This window comes from Moschus berezovskii, chromosome 19 (assembly GCF_049115385.1).
Source record: "Moschus berezovskii isolate FMDL1 chromosome 19, NW_MosBer_1.0, whole genome shotgun sequence".
Lineage (NCBI taxonomy): Eukaryota > Metazoa > Chordata > Mammalia > Artiodactyla > Moschidae > Moschus > Moschus berezovskii.
The window spans coordinates 38,772,489-38,791,578 of NC_142478.1; the positions used below are offsets into that span (position 1 = coordinate 38,772,489).

At 35.2% G+C, this 19,090-nt stretch overlaps 1 protein-coding gene across 10 annotated transcripts in view; it reads right to left on the reverse strand.

Annotated features, from left to right (window-relative positions):
- BLTP1 (bridge-like lipid transfer protein family member 1) overlaps positions 1-19,090 on the reverse strand; it is a 211,177-nt gene that overhangs the window by 15,230 nt on the left and 176,857 nt on the right. For 8 of the 10 annotated variants that reach the window (XR_016035322.1, XM_055405582.2, XM_055405581.2 and 5 more), the window contains 15 exons: positions 18,413-18,666; positions 17,418-17,633; positions 16,074-16,254; positions 15,242-15,443; positions 13,424-13,585; positions 11,500-11,639; positions 8,771-8,972; positions 6,882-7,082; positions 5,934-6,113; positions 3,412-3,549; positions 2,481-2,738; positions 1,861-2,011; positions 1,295-1,452; positions 990-1,182; positions 567-784 (listed from right to left, as the gene is read on the reverse strand). Coding sequence is in view for 9 of the 10 variants with exons in the window: in XM_055405582.2 (XP_055261557.2) it covers positions 567-784; positions 990-1,182; positions 1,295-1,452; positions 1,861-2,011; positions 2,481-2,738; positions 3,412-3,549; positions 5,934-6,113; positions 6,882-7,082; positions 8,771-8,972; positions 11,500-11,639; positions 13,424-13,585; positions 15,242-15,443; positions 16,074-16,254; positions 17,418-17,633; positions 18,413-18,666 (2,854 nt within the window). In the remaining variant the exon portion in view is untranslated. The remainder of the gene's footprint in view (positions 1-566; positions 785-989; positions 1,183-1,294; positions 1,453-1,860; positions 2,012-2,480; positions 2,739-3,411; positions 3,550-5,933; positions 6,114-6,881; positions 7,083-8,770; positions 8,973-11,499; positions 11,640-13,423; positions 13,586-15,241; positions 15,444-16,073; positions 16,255-17,417; positions 17,634-18,412; positions 18,667-19,090) is intronic. The other 2 variants (XM_055405586.2, XM_055405583.2) reach the window with 2 other exon arrangements.

Sequence of the window (19,090 nt, forward strand, 5' to 3'; positions counted from 1 at the left end):
ATCCCTTATGCCTAAAACAGTGTTTAAGAACACAGTTGATACATATTATTTGAATTACTGGCTGAAAATAATAAACTGTGTAACATGACACAGCCAATAAATCCAAATTCAGACATTCTGATTCCATAGCCCATGCTCTGAATCAGAACATGGTATTATCATAATTAGTATTCAAGAGCATGGATTATAATGGAATATATTAAACAATCAAATGAATATGAGTAATGTAATAGGAAATACAATGTAAGTTATTCAGAATCAAAATATAATCATTAGCTGTAACTTGTAATTATGTAAAAAGTATTAATTGGTAATATAGTGATGTAGTTTTTAATAATGGTATGATTATAGATGGTTTGTGGCAGGGGAGATAATTAATGAATGTCTTTCCAAATGATGGCTTTTAATTCCATTGGTGGGTAGGACATGATTACTTTGCTGAATGAGTAGGATAAAGAGCATATGGACCCCTTTGTAAGTATGGTATTTAAATGTTTTAAATTAAAATTGTAACACATAGTGAAAGATAAATTATATATAAAGTCTTAGTTTTTTCTAATTCTTACATTGTTCTTGTGAACTTTTCTCTAGGTTATTAGTCATTGTCTTAGGTGGAAGATAAGGAACTGGTCCCCAGGTAGACAGAGCTCGTTTGCTGGTATCAAACTGCTGAGTGAAAAATTCCTGGAGCTTCATTCCTATTTTTATCAGGTCTGGTGTAGTTGATCTTGATATCATTACTTGGAAAATATCCCACTTCAGATCTCCATGGACAAAAATTTCACTAGAATTTAAAACAGAGTCTTTAGAAAACAGTTTAAAAGCACCCAAAAAAGTCTCTTCCCCACCACCTTTTCATTCATATTAATTGTATGACAGAAAAATCATGTAACTGAAGGAAAAATGGTTTGAGTCTTTTCACTGAATGATAGAAAATATGTTAAGAGCAGTCATGTAAAGTACTGAAAAAGTAATATTTCACTAAATACCTTTTATCAGTCATGCTTGAATCCAGTGTGTTATACAGATTTACTTTCCATTCATCCTGAAGCTTGAGGTCAGCATTACTGAAGATACCCATGAGAATACTTGAGCCCATGTAATCCACACGAGCTTCAGTAGAACCCATAGTAATCTGAATTTTGTGACTGGGTTGCTGGTTTGGGTGTTCAGAAATATGAGCTAAAATAGAAACAATAATTACTTTTCACAGAAATGCCTAATAAAAACTCATCAAAATCAATTTTCAAAAGCTTTTCTCAATATGTTTTTCAGCTGTAAAATTTCAACATACCAACCATCTCCAAAGCATTTACATCTATAGTCCCTCCAACTACTCCTCCTTTAGAATCTAACTGTGATCTTCCCAGACCAACAGACATGCTTATTTCTCGATCTCGATTACTTCCTACTGACAGGCGGCCTTGGCTCTTCAAACCACTAGTTGTCCAGCTATCAAAAAGAAAAAGGCTTATTAAATAGACATATGGCTTCCAATGTCATGAATTAAAACAGGGGTTATATGATTTAAAAAAAAATGGACAATGAAACAATACATTTCTTATAAAAACTATGGTAAACATTTGAATATTAACATTAATAATGAAGCTTTATTCTTAGCTAGAAAATTATGCTATTTTCCTTATTTTCTATCTTTTTAGAACACATATTTCATGTTATTTTTATGCTACAGTATCTTTAGGATTAAACCATTTTCAGGGTAAAGCAATTTATAATTTATCTATTGTCTTTACTGTCTCAAACATTTCAGCATTTGAAAAAAGTTTTGCATTGCTTTACAACAATTAGAAAAATTATATATGATGATTAAATATATTTTCTTTGTATCTGAGAGCTTACGTTGTATTTCCCATTACATTACTCATATTCATTTGAACGTTTAATTGCTTCAAGTTGATAGCAAACACGACAAGTGTTTCCCATGGGGTCCCTTGTTGGCTTGCTGCTTTGTTTGATTTGTTAAAAGGAGTTGATGTTTTTGAAAGTGAATCTAAAAATAGAAAATAAAATGTACATTTATTTATATAGATGTTCAGCCAATTACAAAGCAAAGACCACTCTTATCACTATAATCCAAAAAGTAAAATTATGATAGTTTTGTGTTAAACCTAACATTTACTAGCTGTCACACTTTTTCAATATCAAGTACCTTTTACAACACTGTAGGTTTGTTTTACTTCTAACAATAACTACCATATGGAGCACGCTAACACAATACTCATTTCTTTCTCTCTATCCCTTTTCAAAGCAACTAGCCGTCCAGCTGTCTCATCTGCTAGAAAATACTGTGAAGTGTGTGTATGTGTGTGTTGTTGCGTTTGGGACTCCTACCCCACCCCACATCTTCCATAGAAATCTGTAAGAGAATCTCTTCCTGCAGTTGGGGCAAAAATTTGGGAGTAACTAATTAAGAATTTTATATTAGGAGCTCTAGAGGGCTAACAAAAGAATGGTGTTACCTCTTCGGGGAACTGAAGAATCAGACACACTCCTTGACCTTATGGAAGCTGGAGATTTTAGGCTTTGTGCTGCTGTCCCTGGTGACATGGTGCTGTTCGTCATATGCTCATTGAACACATTAGGTGACTGAGGCATATGGGTGAAGGAGGCTGACTGACTAGGCTGCTCCCAGGTCCTGCAGTAAGCTTTTCTTGATGATTCGGGAGAAAGGTGTTGGCTTACACCTTCAATGGAATCAGGTGTCCCTGGGCCAGATGCTAAAAGGAACAAAAATAACAGGATAATAACTCCATGCTATAAAACAAGAAATTCCACCACTCCACCACTTCTAGTCACATTTTGTATTTCTTCAAGTTCTCTGAAAACTGTACAATGTCCAGTTTGCACAATTCCAGCATGTTATTTAATTCTCACAGAAAATATATGAGAAGGGTAGGACAGGCACTCTGTCCCGTATTACAGATGAGGGAATAGACCTAGAATCCAAATTTCTAATATTTTCTACTGTATAATCCTAACTCTTAACTTTCACTTACACAATGTAATACTACAGCAATATCTATGTCAAAGAGAAAAAATGAAATATGGTAGCATGTCCCCAATATTTTCTATTTTCCATGTTTAACCATGATTAAGTTTGTTAAATTTATTTATGCATTTCTAGATTTTACAGAGATTACAGGGTAATCATCACAGAACAAAATAATCCCCAAGAGAGCAAGCATTTTGTGACCTCCAATGCTAGTACATTCCCAGTGGTTACTAGCACATTAAAGGGACTCCACTGACATTTGTTGAATGAGTGGAAGAATTGCAGGGTAGTTTACCAAGTAAGACAAAGTTTGTGTTATCAATCATGGATATTATTATTATTGTAATCAAAATTAAAAGCAGCCTAAGTATAATCTATAATTATATAAACAAGCTTACTTGGCAAATTAATAGTTTGGTCTCCAAGGAATAGGCGTCTTGCAATACTCCTCCTATACCAGGCTCTTGGAAATGCCAGAATTTCACTGAGGCGGCGCATGTCATATTTAAAGGAAGCAGACCCTATATCACAAACAGCTGATACATAAATAAAATTTGTTAGAACATATTTCCAAAATCTTTAATATTTTCACATGGTAGGTATAATATTACACAACTGAATTATAATTCTATTACAATTCTTGAAATACCAAAATGAGGTATATAATATGATCAGTAAGTGATAATGGTTCCTTTCACAGCTGATAAAAACAGCACAGTCTAGCACCATTAGTTCCATTTCCATTTTTGAGGTGAGAGCAAAGTGGAATTCTATTACCATTTTATCATGAAATTCTCACACAGGATCTAAGATCAGTCTTATAGACAGCTTCCAGCTTTAACATAGGGCCCCTCTCAAATATGGAAAATGAATCATCAGGATTAGCTAGAATACAGACTTTTTCAAAAGCAGCTGCAAACCAAGTAACTGTATGGCAGAAGTTAGTATTTTGTGAGTGAAAGTGGCTCAGTCGTGTCTGACTCTCTGTGACCCCATGGACTGTACAGTTCATAGAATTCTCCAGGCCAGAATACCAGAGTGGGTAGCCTTTCCCTTTCCAGGGGATCTTCCCAATCCAGGGATCAAACCCAGGTCTCCTGCATTGCAGGTGGACCAGCTAAGCAGCGAATTGTCAGTCTTAAAGTGTTCTGATGGCTGTCTCGGGGTTTTTGCTCTGCTACTTCTGCTTCAGGTGCTCCTCCAGTCCTCCACCAGAGCTTCTGTTGCATTCACATGTCAGTGTCCCCTAAACCTTAAGTTTCCGTTTCAGCCTGAGCCCACATCCACAGAGCCCAATAGCCAATTGCCTATCAGATCCTTCCACCTCAGTGTCATACAAGCATTTCCTTCTTTATTTTCTAAAGGTAGTGACCTCACTGCCCCTTTAGTTACCTAAGCTAAAAGCCTGAGGCATCACTGTCTCCTCTATTGCTCCTCATACAACTTGTCCTTAAGCTAGTGGATTCTCATATTTATCTTGAAACCATTCTCTCTCCTCCGTTTTTACTGTCACAATTCAGGCCCTCATCCCCTATTGCTTCATCTACTTCAACAGTGTCTCCAAGCATCTTTCCACTCTACCATCTCTTACCGTTCTCTCATCAGCTCTCTTCCTAAAACATCAATCTTAAGGGTCATTCATTCCTTTTTTAAAAAACATAGATATAATCCATGTATAATTTTGGTTGTTCTTTTTTGTGGCAAGAATACTTAACATGAAATCTACCCTCTTAACAGATTTTTCAGTGTACAGTACAGTATTGCTATCTTTAAGGACAATGTCGTCATACAGTTCTTAAAAACTGCTAATGGCTTCTCCTTGCCCAGAGGATCAGAACCCCATTTTTTAGCATGGTATGAGTCCCCCGACCCCAGTCATGTCCTAGGCTATTTTATCAGCTTTACCTCTAGTCAAGTCCTCCCTGTCTCTGGACCCATCTACTTTGTACTAACGCAGTGTTCAGTTACACCTATGCTTTAACTCAGTGAATCAAAGTATGATCCAAAAGCACACTTTTTGATGCTCTGACCATTAAATACCATGTTGCCATAGCCAAGAATATTCCTACATAATTTTGAAGACTGGCCCCAACATCATATCCTTTGTGAAACATTCTCTGATCTCTTATATAGAACAGAATTTATTTCCTCCTCTTTAAGTGAACCTCCATTATAGGATTTGTAACACTGCACTGTAATTTGTCTACTCATAAGACATTGTCTTATTCATGTGGGCATCTTCAAGTACCTAGCAGAGTGCCTGGCACAAGTTCACTGTAAAATACAGGCTAAATTATATGTTTGTTGAATGACCAAATATATATTGTGTTGAGTGGATTAAGTGTACTTACCTATATTTGTTGGATTAATAATTTTTAAAGTTTTCACTCACTCAGTACTCTGCATTCTTGAAAATGTTCTACTCAATTTTAAATACTCAAATCACAGTGTACAGAAAGTGAGCAAGTGATTTGTCCATCATATATAACTAGTTAGTTTTATAATAAAGCTAGTGATACACAGGTACACAACTCAAGATCTTACAATACCAAGTAAAAAATTTTCAACATCCATTTTTCCTTAGTGTTTAAAGATTTTATAATTAAAAAATAAAAAAAATAAGTCAGAAGTTGTACCAACTCATGGTAGAGAAGTGAAGAAGCAGTTTTTAGCAACTTAAATAGGCATATTTTGGCCCTTGGGTGATATTTCCATGTATGTATCTAGAAATCCTATTTCTAATACTGATATCTCACTGGACTGAGATAGTACTTGGCTAGAAGTTATTCTTCTCCTTTAAATCAGTTTATCACTAAATGCTTAATATTATTAAATTATTTAATATTTAAACACTTAAAAGCAGGCCCTTATTTAATTCTGGAAAAACAATATTTCAATTAAAAAATAGAAAATTGAATACCAGATATATTTATTAGTGTAGTATCCATTTTGCTTGCAGACTTGCTTACAGACTGACTTTCAAAAAATGAGGCACCTCCAGAACGCCTTATCCGAGACAAACTCACTTTTACAAACTCGAGATTTATACTGAGTGAGTCTTTTCGACCAGTGACTGAAGTGGGTTCTTCATCTACATTCCCTTAAAAAAAAATACACGTGAAAACACACACACACACACACACACACACACACACATATACAAATCCCCAACAAATAGTTACATGAAGTTATTCAATAGGCTATAATATGCTATTAATTAAAATCACTTAAATGAGATTAAAAATTTAAGCAGAATAACCTAATGAACATTAGACATTCCTAACAATAATAGGTTCAAGTCCATAACCATAACTGATGATTTTTACATCACAACAAAAACTAGCACTGACATGGAGTATGTCTATTATTTGTCTAAATAAGTTAATAACATTCACTAATACCAACATCCTATGTATTTGCAGTGGTAAATCTGTACTTTAAAATGGCAGTGGAATTTAAGTTCACTAAATAACTAGTCATATTAAAGAGTATCATTTTAAATTAACAAATGTGATGATGATGTACACAATTTAAAATTTTAACTATTGACAGAATATAATTTTTTATACAAATAGCAATTTGATGAAACATTTAAACACTTAAGTAACATAAGTAACCTCAAAGCTGAAGAGATTACACAGTGTATATCACTTATAAAATATTTTGAATTTTAAAATCTTATGATTTACTTACATTACTTATTTCATATTTCTGTTTATTTAACATAGAGACAGGATAGATATTATCAAGAAGAAAAAGTTTCTGATCTCATTTTATATCCATTATTAAAGATAACATCATTTTTAAAAAGATGAAAGCTTGAAAAGATGTGATAAATTTGAAAAAGATACAAACATGCTAAGTATACCTAATCCTCCTGATCCGGGTGTAAGGCCAGAAACAGCGGTTTTTTGTTTTCCTGCTCCATATGGATGAAATACATAAAGGGAAAAGTCAGACATGCATGCAGTGAAGCTCAGCCCAGAGGAACTGCTGCTGGAACTGGTCAGATCTGACTGACTACTACTATGTCGACTTCTGCCAAGAGGGCTGCCTAATCCTGATGAACCTATAGGGAATACAAGAAACCCAAAATAGAATAAGACACAGAAAATACTAAAAAAACACTGTTGTTAAAATAGTCTCAAGAACCAAACATGATTTGAAAATAAAATGGAAATAGTCAAACATTAACTGATCAGTAGATTTAAATCCTTAACATGAGAGCTTAGATGTATTTTCCAATTAATATACTGTATAAACCAGGGCTGAATATTCTGTTCATTGTTGAAATAATTATTTATACATATGACTGGCCAACTCCAAGGTTTCCTGTTTAATTTCTCCTTTGTTCTTACTGGAAGCAGGCGGTTGGAAGAGGTACAAAAAAGCTGAGTTTTAAGCAGTGGAGGAGAATGAACTGTAAAAAATCCAAATCATACAACTGGAGTCCACATTTCCACAGAAACAGTGGAAACAGAGTAAAGTACACAAATGGAGAAAGTTAAAGGTCTCTCTCTTAGAAATCAAGAAGGCCTTATTGGCTACATTCACCATGAGTGGAACAGGGTAATTTCAAAGAGTTGTCAAACCTCTTTCCTACTTTATAGATTTTATACTCTGTTATCTGGAGTGTTTTATTCCCCTAACTGTCTACAGGGCTAACTCATACTTACCACCGTCATGTTTTCACTGAAAATATACTTGTTTGCTTATCATCTATTTCTCCAAATTCAAGTTTCACGTTAGCAGGGAATATGCTTGTTAGCTAAGTTCACTACAGTATATCCAGCCCTTAGCACTGATCCAGAACTCAGTCAAGTTCATAAAGACCCTTTCAAAGAATGGATATTGTCATAATCTACATTTCTTATACATTTATTCTCATCATCATTCCTTCCTGCATGTTTTATTATGATAACATAAGAGGTGCTACTTCACTTTATCATTTTCTAAAAGAAACGTGGGCATAAAAATAGCTGCTCATTTTATATTCCTTTCATTATATATTCCTAGCATAGTGCATATATACTGCTATAATAATTTGTGTTAATTTATGACATTTTGATATTAAGAAAAAAGTGAATATTCCAATATCTGCTTTAGGGGTAGAACTGTTAAACTGTCTTATTATAGTTCTCTTATCAGTTCTTTTACATTTTCACTCACTCTGGTCTTTCTTTTTAAAAATGTCCCATAAAATCTTTACTACTTGCATTTGTGATCTCCAGATGATTTTCAGGGCAGAAGTGACACTGAAAATGACTATCTTATCAGGAAATCGTCAATTCTACTTTAATACCTAAACCTCTCATGAAACAGACATTTGAGTTAAATAACAAAATTTTACCACTAAAAATTTTTATACATATACACACAATTTGATATACTTTTAATTCAGTGTGATAAGAAATCCTTGCAAGATAATAGCAGCTCTTACTTACCATTTGCAACAATGATCACTCATAACGTAAAACTACAGCATAAAATAAAACATTCAAAAGTACTTGAACACATTTCATTCACACTTCACAGTAAATGTAATATGCACATCAATGGACAACAAAACGCTATGCAACTACCATTCCTTGGGTTTAATGAAATACACTCAAAACTTTGATCCACTATAGATTTTTTCTATAAATACCCTAATTCTCAAATATTCTCCTTTTCCAAATGTATTTATTTGGAAATGCTTATTAATTACTATTAAAATAGTACTTGGCTTTTTACGCTAATAAAAGAATGTTTCCACACCTGGTACTCCAGTTTTGCTCGAGGAGGTTTTTGTTCCGGTTGGAGGAGCACTACCTCCAGGGGATAAGGTCTCTGCAGGATACGCAGCCCCTAAAGTCTCCAGTTCTCCTCGGTTTGAAGAAAACACCAAATCCAGGGATGGCAGCTTTAGCATGCATTCTACTCTTGACACTGGTAAACAGCTAAACTTGATCTGTGAGGGCTGAAAAGTACAGAAAGACAAAGAAAAAAGTTTCCAGAACTAGGTGATTAAAATTTTTTCTATTGGACTCCAGAAATTACATTCAGTTTCCATCTCAGTCTACATATATCAAATTTATTATTTTGAGTTTAATGCCCTACCTTTTTCAAACAGAAACATGATACATGAACCAAAATGCATTAACAAAATCATATCATTTTTAAAACTAAATATTTGAAATTCTAAGGCAGAGGCACCAGAGATCAAATTGCCAGCATCCGCTGGATCATGGAGAAAACAAGAGAGTTCCAGAAAAACATCTATTTCTGCGTCATTGACTATACCAAAGCCTCTGACTGTGTGGATCACAATAAACTGTGGAACATTCTGAAAGAGATGGGAATACCAGACCACCTGACCTGCCTCTTGAGAAACCTGTATGCAGGTCAGGAAGCAACAGTTAGAACTGTACATGGAACAACAGACTGGTTCCAAATAGGAAAAGGAGTATGTCAAGGCTGTATATTGTCACCCTGCTTATTTAACTTATATGCAGAGTACATTATGAAGAATGCTGGGCTGGAAGAAGCACAAGCTGGAATCAAGATTGCTGGGAGAAATATCAACAACCTCAGATATGCAGATGACACCACCCTTATGGCAGAAAGTGAAGAGGAACTCAAAAGCCTCTTGATGAAAGAGGAGAGTGAAAAGGTTGGCTTGAAGCTCAACATTCAGAAAACAAAGATCATGGCATCTGGTCCCATCACTTCATGGGAAATAGATGTGGAAACAGTGTCAGACTTTATTTTTTGGGCTCCAAAATCACTGCAGATGGTAATTAGAGCCATGAAATTAAAAGATGCTTACTCCTTGGAAGGAAAGTTATGACCAACCTAGATAGCATATTAAAAAGCAGAGACATTACTTTGCCAACCAAGGTCTGTCTAGTCAAGGTTATGGTTTTTCCAGTGGTCATGTATGGATGTGAGAGTTGGACTGTGAAGAAAGCTGATCACCGAAGAATTGATGCTTTTGAACTGTGGTGCTGGAGAAGACTCTTGAGAGTCCCTTGTACAGAAAGGAGATCCAACCAGTCCATTCTAAAGGAGATCAATCCTGGGTGTTCATTGGAAGGACTGATGCTAAAGCTGAAACTACAATACTCTGGCCACCTCATGCGACAAGTTGACTCACTGGAAAAGATTCTGATGCTGGGAGGGACTGGGGGCAGGAGGAGAAGGGGACAACAGAGAATGAGATGGCTGGATGGCATCACCGACTTGATGGCATGAGTTTGAGTAAACTCATGGACAGGAAGGCCTGGCGTGCTGTGATTCATGGGGTCGCAAAGAGTTGGACATGATTGAGCGACTGAACTGAAACAGTAAATATGTAGACATTTAGATAATTCAGAACATTAAATATGTTTATGTCTACGTTGTTCATTATGAAGTATTTTAAAGGAAGTAATTTCTTTATGCTGAAATTTTAAAAGGCTATTATTGCATTTATAACTGAAGTTTTACGAAGTCTCAATGCCTCACTTATTACATGTTTTCATCAGATCTTCAAAAAAACTAGTGCAAAACTCCAGAAGATCAGACTGAAATTCTTTTGGCCAAATTGCTTTTGTAGAAATTAATCTGAAGAGATGATCATTAGTGTTTCTTTTATTCTTGAGACTGATCATAAAGTTTTAATTGAAAGTAAACTAAACCTTGAAGTTTGGATACAAGTTAAACCCTCCTTAATAAACAGACTCAATTGGATGCTAATATATCATACCTCATTTCACTGTGCTTTGTAGATGTTGTTTTTTTTTTTTTTTTACAAAATGATAGTTTTTGGCAACCTTCCTTGAGCAAGTCTAATGGTATAGTTTTTCTAGTTGCATTCTTTTTTACTTAAGGTAGGTATTGTTTTATTTTAGACATAATACTATTACATACTTAATAGAATATAGGATAGTGTAAACAATTTTTATATGCACTGGGAAATAAAAAAAAAAACGTAACTTGCTTCACTTCAATATTTGCTTTATTATAGTGGCGGTCTGGAACTTAACCCACAATATCAGAGGGGTAGCTATACTCCTACAGGCCTGAAACAGGACTGAATTTTAGAATAAAATTATTAAATACATAACCCTTAGAACAATCTATAAAAGGTACTATTGTGACTTTATATCTCAATTTCACTTTATGTCTGCCCACAAATATCCATAATGACAAGAAATACAGATGCCATGATATAATTTTAAAAAGGCATAATGTGCTAAAATTAACTTCCAATTTTTACCTTTGCCACAAAAGAATGAGATCTCAATTTTGAACACTCAAAAGATATGAACTTCCTTAGCAGACAAATAACACATAAAATTGTACATATACTTTTCAGAGGTTCAGGCAACCTCTAGGCCATCATAGACATACTAAAGGTCCAGGAACCTTAAAAAAACTTTAAAAGGAATTAATATTGTAAATGTTGAAATAAACTTAAAAAATTTTTTTTCTTAAAATAAAAAGGAATAGATGAAGTATATTACCTGAACTCGTACATAAACCACAACATCTACAGGGAAGGAAGAGTAAGCAGATGTTGAAGATGATACTAGTGATGTTGTTGATTCTTCCATAGGATCTGGTATTTCAAAATGTCCCATATCTTCATCTTGAGAGCTGACAGCTGTTAAAATATTTAAAGTTTTACTATTAGGGTACAGGCAATCTATTTATTAAAAGATCTTTTTCTCTTTTGCTAGTCCTGAGACCAGGGGTATGAATGCACAGCAACATTGGCTTCTGTAGCCCATTATTCATTACATCTTTCCCTGTTCAAACCTGTTACTCATTCCTTCAAACTCTTGATTCCCGCTGCTATACCAAATAACATACAAAGAAAACGATAATTTTGCCATTGTCCTCAAGGAGTATTTCCAGTCCAAGTTCAGTTCAGTTGCTTAGCTGTGTCCAACTCTTTGCGACCCCATGAACCGCAGCACGCCAGGCCTCCCTGTCCATCACCAACTCCCGGAGTCCACCCAAACCCATGTCCATTGTGTTGGTATTGCCATCCAACCATATCATTCTCTGTCGCCCCCTTCTCCTCCGGCCCTCAATCTTTCCCAGCATCAGGGTCTTTTCAAATGAGTCAGCTCTTCACATCAGGTGGCCAAAGTATTGGAGTTTCAGCTTCAACATGAGTCCCTCCAATGAACACCCAAGACTGATCTTTAGGATGGACTGGTTGGATCTCCTTGCAGTCTAAGGGACTCTCAAGAGTCTCCTCCAACACCACAATTCAAAAGTATCAATTCTTCAGCGCTCAGCTTTCTTTATAGTCCAACTCTCACATTCATACATGACCACTGGAAAAACCATAGCCTTGACTAGATGGATCTTTGTTGGCAAAGTTATGTCTCTGCTTTTTAATATGCTGTCATAACTTTCCTTTCAAGGAGCAAGCGTCTTTTAATTTCATGGCTGCAATCACCATCCGCAGTGATTTTGGAGCCCAGAAAAATAAAGTCAGCCAGTGTTTCCACTGTTCCCCCATCTATTTGCCATGATCTTAGTTTTCTGAATGTTGAGCTTTAAGCTAACTTTTTCACTCTCCTCTTTCACTTTCATCAAGAGGCTCTTTGGTTCTTCTTCACTTTCTGCCATCAGGGTGGTGTCCTCTGCAAATCTGAGGTTATTGATATTTCTCTCGGCAATCCTGATTCCAGCTTGTGCTTCTGCCAGCCCAGCATTTTTCATGATGTACTCTGCATATAAGTTAAATAAGCAGGGTGACAATATATAGCCTTGACGTACTGCTTTTCCTATTTGGAATTAGTCTGTTGTTCCATGTCCAGTTCTAACTGTTGCTTCCTGACTTGTATACAGGTTTCTTAAGAGGCAGGTCAGGTGGTGTGGTATTCCCATCTCTTTCAGAATTTTCCAGAGTTTATTGTGATCCACACAGTCAAAGGCTTTGGCATAGTCAATAGAACAGAAATAGATGTTTTTCTCGAACTCTCTTGCTTTTTCGATGATCCAGTGGATGTTGGCAATTTGATCTCTGGTTTCTCTGCCTTTTCTAAAACTAGCTTGAATGAGTCACGCTAATATAGGAACTGTTGTTGTTTAGTTGCTAAGTCATGTCCAACTTTTGTGAATGCATTTTCTGCAACCTGCCAGGTTCCCCTATCCATGGGATTTCCCAGGAAAGAATATTATAGTGGGTTGCCATTTCCTTCTTCAAACAGAAGACTGAGGATGTTAATTTTGTCATTAAGTAGCTATAGCCATGGAGGAATCATAAATCCCACCTAGACTAGATGGTCTCTCAAGTTCTTTTTCAGTTCTATAATTCCTTTACCATTGAATGTATTATACGGTAATATATAAGAGCATTACAAAATCCTTCTAGTAACAGGACCCCAAAATACATGTGATGGGAAATTAAATATTTAAGAGGACACTCACTTGTATAGTTCCTTTCAATTGGTGTAATTGGGATAGTTTCCAGAGCCTTTTCCAGAAAGTCTAATAGGCAGGGACTGATTACCATTTCTTCTGGCAATGACTGAAGTGCTACCCAGGCATATAACTTGGCTGTTTTTACTCCTCCACTTCCTTTTCCTTTGGCTAGAACATGTACAGACGTGAGATGAATTTAATAGCTTCCAGAAAACATAATTTTGTGAGAAATTAGAATTATATGAGTTTAATCAGGTGAAGCACCTTATACTTAAAACCATACAAGAATGCAATAAAAATAGGTTGATAGAAATCTTATTGTTAGAATACGGAGATGATCAATGATGTATATAAATATAACAGTTACTCCTACTTGCTCTAGGTCACAAATTTTGGTTCAGTTTTTCAAATTTATACTTTGCTGACTCTCTCATTAGTATTTTAGCATTTAGTCTCTCATTTAGTATTACTTGTCCACTTAAGACAATACAGAGAACTCTGACTAATGATAATTTGTGGCAAGTGAGGAAAAACATCAGTTTTTATACTTTCTTAGGTTCTTGCTGTTCTTACCTGGTAAATATTTACATGCCTCCTTATATGGCCTGCATCTCTCCTTCCTTCTACCTGACTAAATATTTCCATGTCAACAGAATCATATAACAGCTAAGATTTAGATAACTTTGGCTAAGGTTTCCAAGTCTACCATGTATTAGTTTGTAAACCTAGGAAAGAAATTCAACTTTTATGAGCTTTAACTTTCTTCATATATAAAATGGGGATAATAATACCTGTCCCGTACTTAATGGACATATACATGTCTTGTCAATTTAAAAGTGATATAAAAATATTAGGCATTATTATGATTACTGACTATCTTGAAAAATTTATGTATCAAGTTCTAACTCTCAAATAAAGCTTTTTCACTAATTCTTGTCCAACCCAATATTCCCATTTTTGGAAATTCTATTATATATATAAGGTATTAATCATGTGGTATAGTAGCCAGATTCCAAAATAACTTCCAATGGTCCTTTCCTTCTGGTATTCATGCTCTTTTGTAGTTCCCTCCCTATATAGGGTCACCTATATGATCATTAAGATATTGTGGAAATGATGGTGTGTGACTTCTGAGACTAAGGCTTAGAAGACATTGCAGCTTCAGCCATGTGTTCTTTTGGATCACTCCTTTTGAGGGAAAGTCAGCTGCCGTGTCATGAGAACACTCAAACAGCCCAGTCATGTGGGGAGAAACTAAAGCACCAGCTTGTCAGCCATGTGAATGGGATATGATGGAAGCAAATTTTATAGAACCAATCAAGCATTTGGATGACTGTATCCCTAGCCAACATCCTGACTGCAACTTCATAGAAAACTGTGAAGTTAGATGCACCCAGCCCAACTGCTTCTGAATTTCTGATCCACAAAAACTATGTCTAAGATTATAAGCCACTAAGTTTGGGGTAATTTGTTATGGAATAATAGATAATAAATATGGTTTAAGTTCAATGTATCCTGTCTTAAATATATAAGTGTGATGTTTCCATCTAGATCATAAGCTCCCAAATTTGAACTATATAAGACTTTCTAAATATACATAGATCTAAAAAATAAGTAAAAACTGATATTCTAAGGTAATAGCAATTTGAAAACTAGGCAAAAGGAATTAGCTTACACTTTCATACATGAATTTTGTACAATCATTATAGGCAAGTCTAAGTCCTTTTTTCTTAAACATGTGAATTTGAAAGTCTTACTAGAGCAAGTAGGTGAAGACTTAAAATTAATTTATGAAAAAAATTAAAGTATATTTTCCTTAAATACCTGAGGGAATAGGTGGGGGTTGGGGAGGAAGTAAGGTGTTAGTCTTGCTCTGGACAGTGCAAGGTAAAGGAGGAGAAGGAGGAGATGTTGCACTATCTTTCATACCATACAGCTTGGACTCTTTAGAGAGTGTTCGTGGCAAGGAAGATCCTCTGGAGGCATTAGGTGATTCGGTCTTTAGAGTCTTGGAATTGTAATGCAACTGTATTGAAACAAATAAACTTCCAAAATTAAAATTATGCACATGAGGAAAACAAATGTACCAAAACATGGCAGAAAGAACACTGATCCAGGAACCAGAAGATTTTACAAGTTAGCTTTGTGATTCTAACAAATTCCTTATTAGCTTTTTTTCATTTTTAAAGTGAAAAGAGGTCATCCCAGATACTATTTTAAATTCTTTCTAGCTTAACATTCTAGGAATGTATAATTCTAGAATCTAAAAAAGTTGCACTAGGCAATGTTTTGCAAACATGAATATCAATGTTTAAAAAAGAAAATTAACTTCTTCCTGTCAAAATTTCATGGAAAATTTCATGCACATGGGGCAATGTGCAATTTAGAAGGTCTCATGTTCAGAATACAGCTACATTAGAGAAAACTTCAGAAAGTCTCATTTTAATAGTGTTGGACACAACTGACGCGACTTAGCAGCAGCAGTGAAGGAAGAATATATATGATAGAAAATAAACCTGGCTACTAATAAGGGGAGCCTGGTGAGCTTCCATCTATGGGATCACACAGAGTCAGACACGGCTGAAGTGACTTAGGAAAAAAAAAACAACTGGCTATTAATAATCTAATTTCTTATCCTAGATATTTAGGTTTTTACCTTTACATCAACTCCAGGAATATAAAATACTGTTGTTTCTAAGTCACTGGGCTTTGTTTGTAGAGATGATGGCACTTTCTTGCCAGTCATTAAATGGGTGGTAGAAGCATAATTAGTTTGAAACTTCTTCTTTTTGGAAGGAGATTCTTGATCTAAACTCCTGGAACTTCTGTCATAACTCCTGTAAAAAGAAAAAAATGTGTTTTTTTGTTAATCTTTTTGAAAGACATCTCTTATGTTGTTTAAAGTCAAATTTCTATAAATAAAGTTGAAAAATGAGGCTTGTCATTATCTCTAGCTAAACTGGCTAATCCTTGCATGGATGAGGTTTATGTTCTATGTTCCAAAACTATACAGGGCAGTTACCTTTGTCCTTTCCTGAGGTCACAACTCTTCCAAATGAAGGCTGAACCAAATGAAACTACTCTTTATGTAGGTAAATACAGCTGAATACCAGCAGTTTATTTTGGCTTATTGCAGTTCAACCAAAAATAAATTAACATTCTTTTTATCATCACTATTACACTTCTAAGACTTTAACTGGTTATACGGCCTTTTTGTCATCTCATTGTATAAAAATCTTCATTAGATAATGAGACATTTAAAAATCTTTTATAGTAGAAAATTACAAACATACAAATGTAAACGGAATGGTAGAATGAACCCCCATGGGCCCATCTCCAGGCTTCAATAATTGTCAGCATTCTTCCTACGTGTTTTACCTGCATTTCCACCCATTTCTTACTCATCCACTAGATTATTAATATTATTATTTTCTCTAATTTTTTTTAGATTAGGAAGGAAAAGCAAAACAGAAATTCAAAGAAAAACTAATCTAACTTTAGGCCTGTTTATATAACTATTTCTTCAATGATGGAAATGTGGTTAAGCTACAGTTACAGCCTGAGCAACGTTCCAGTTTACTGAGGCCTCTTTGTTCAACTGTTTCCCAATCTTTCTTATTTCTTTATGAATTCATCAAACTCTCAATAACAAGACACCTTTGAGTACTGTACCATTCTTTGAAACAGAAATGTGTATAAAAGGATAGGGGGACTAAGTGAGAAATTCATACTTGGAGAATTCCAAAGATAAAACTGTTTAAATTAACAAATTTGCAGACTCTAAATCAGTCATCCATTTCTAATCACCAAAAAATATACATTTGCTTAAAGAAATAGAATGTTATACAAATGAACACTCAAACATTCCAACTATGATTAAAAATACTCTTTAAATCTGCATTTTGGTATGTGAGGAGAAATGTTTGTTATGATTAGTGATATATAAATAGTATTCCTAACAAATGAAGTTGTATGTACCCCTTTCTGACCAATATCTTACCTTCTCAAGCTTATATCATCATGTTCTTGTAGAAGTGTGGTTGGGTGGAGCACACATTTTCCACTATCAATTTCAACTCGAATATCAAGTTCAAAGTCAATATTTCTCTCTGTAGCTGTGCCACTAAGACTTCTGTTGGCTGGGGCTGTTGGCCAGCGTTCTGTAAATAGCTGATGAACAGCAGCAAAGCCTGTTGCTTTTTTACGAGATGTATGTCTAGAGAAAAAACAGCTGGTCATTATATCGTAGTAAAATGGGAAGAGTTTTCAGCAAACTGTTTTCCAACATGCTATGTGAGCAATGAAAGTGTTAGTTGCTCAGTTGTGTCCGACTCTGTGACCCCATGGACTGTAGCCTGCCAGGATCCTCTGTCCATGGGATTCTCCAGGCAAGAATACTGGAGTGGGTTGTCATGCCATCCTCCAGGGGATTTTCCTGACCCAGGGATTGAACCCAGGTCTCCTGCATTGCAGGCAGATTCTTTACTGTTTGAGCCAAATAACTTTGGAAATAAAGTCTGTAAATAAATTTTACTATTTTATAAATTCACACAGATTACCCAGATAGCTCTTACTAACTGAGGTGTTTCCTAAATTTAATGGAGTCACACTTTATTCAACAGTTATGTACTGAGGAATTATTATGTTCCAGGCAATGTGCTAAGCACTTGGGATACAGGCACAATCACTGGCTAATAAAGAGTCTGAATATCAGAATATGACCTACATTCTACATTTTGGAGGAGATTTCATTTCACAAACTGTAAAATTTAAGTGCTACTTTCCAGATTTTATTTTTAAAAAATGGGGAAAGAAAACAATAATGCCATATGGAGCTAGATTATATTAGTAAATCATGGATATGTCTCAGTCTCACTCTGGCTAGGCACAGTAAGATTTCTTTGTTTTTCTGTAAACATTAACAGTTATATAATGTTTTAAGCTCGGCTCTAAGGTACTGCCTAAGGATCTTAAAACAAAAAGGCTACTACTCACGAGGGTTTCCTGTAAATATAAAACCTTTCCCTCTCGTGGTCGTCATCCTTTTCATCTTTCTCAGAATCTTCACTGGTAGACGACAAACTGTCATCCCGTCGACCCTCTTCAGACTGGAAAGAAATGCCTGGTGAAAAGCCTCCTGGAGTTTTGGGAGAACTAAACACGGAATATGATCCTTCACTATTTGATGAGTAATGTGAAGGACCTTCAATGGTTACTGACAAGAGGTCCAACTCTGTCTCCTCTGGAAACTGAATGTAAAGAGAGAAAACATGAATCAGGTTCATATTACAAACCTCTTTTCAAGTTAGAAAAAGAAAAAATACATGTTTAAGTATTTAAAATCTCAAAATTGGATTTCCTCACTCTGAACTGAAAAGTCAGCTCTGTGAACATATGAAATGGCATACAAAACAAGAAAGGAAGAAGTTCAAACCACAGAAAGTCATACCATTGACACACTGAAAATCAGAGTGAAATTTTACTTTATGTAAGCATACAGCATCATGTTAATTAGTACATACTGTAATTCTTTAAAGAATAGTTAATCATGGTATGGAGACAAGAGGAAACAATGTGATCAACCTTAAATTAGAAGGTCAAGAGAGCAATTAGTGGTGGAAGAGCATGCAGGTGTTAGTACAGAATGCACTTTGTGCTTCTAGAATACTTTTT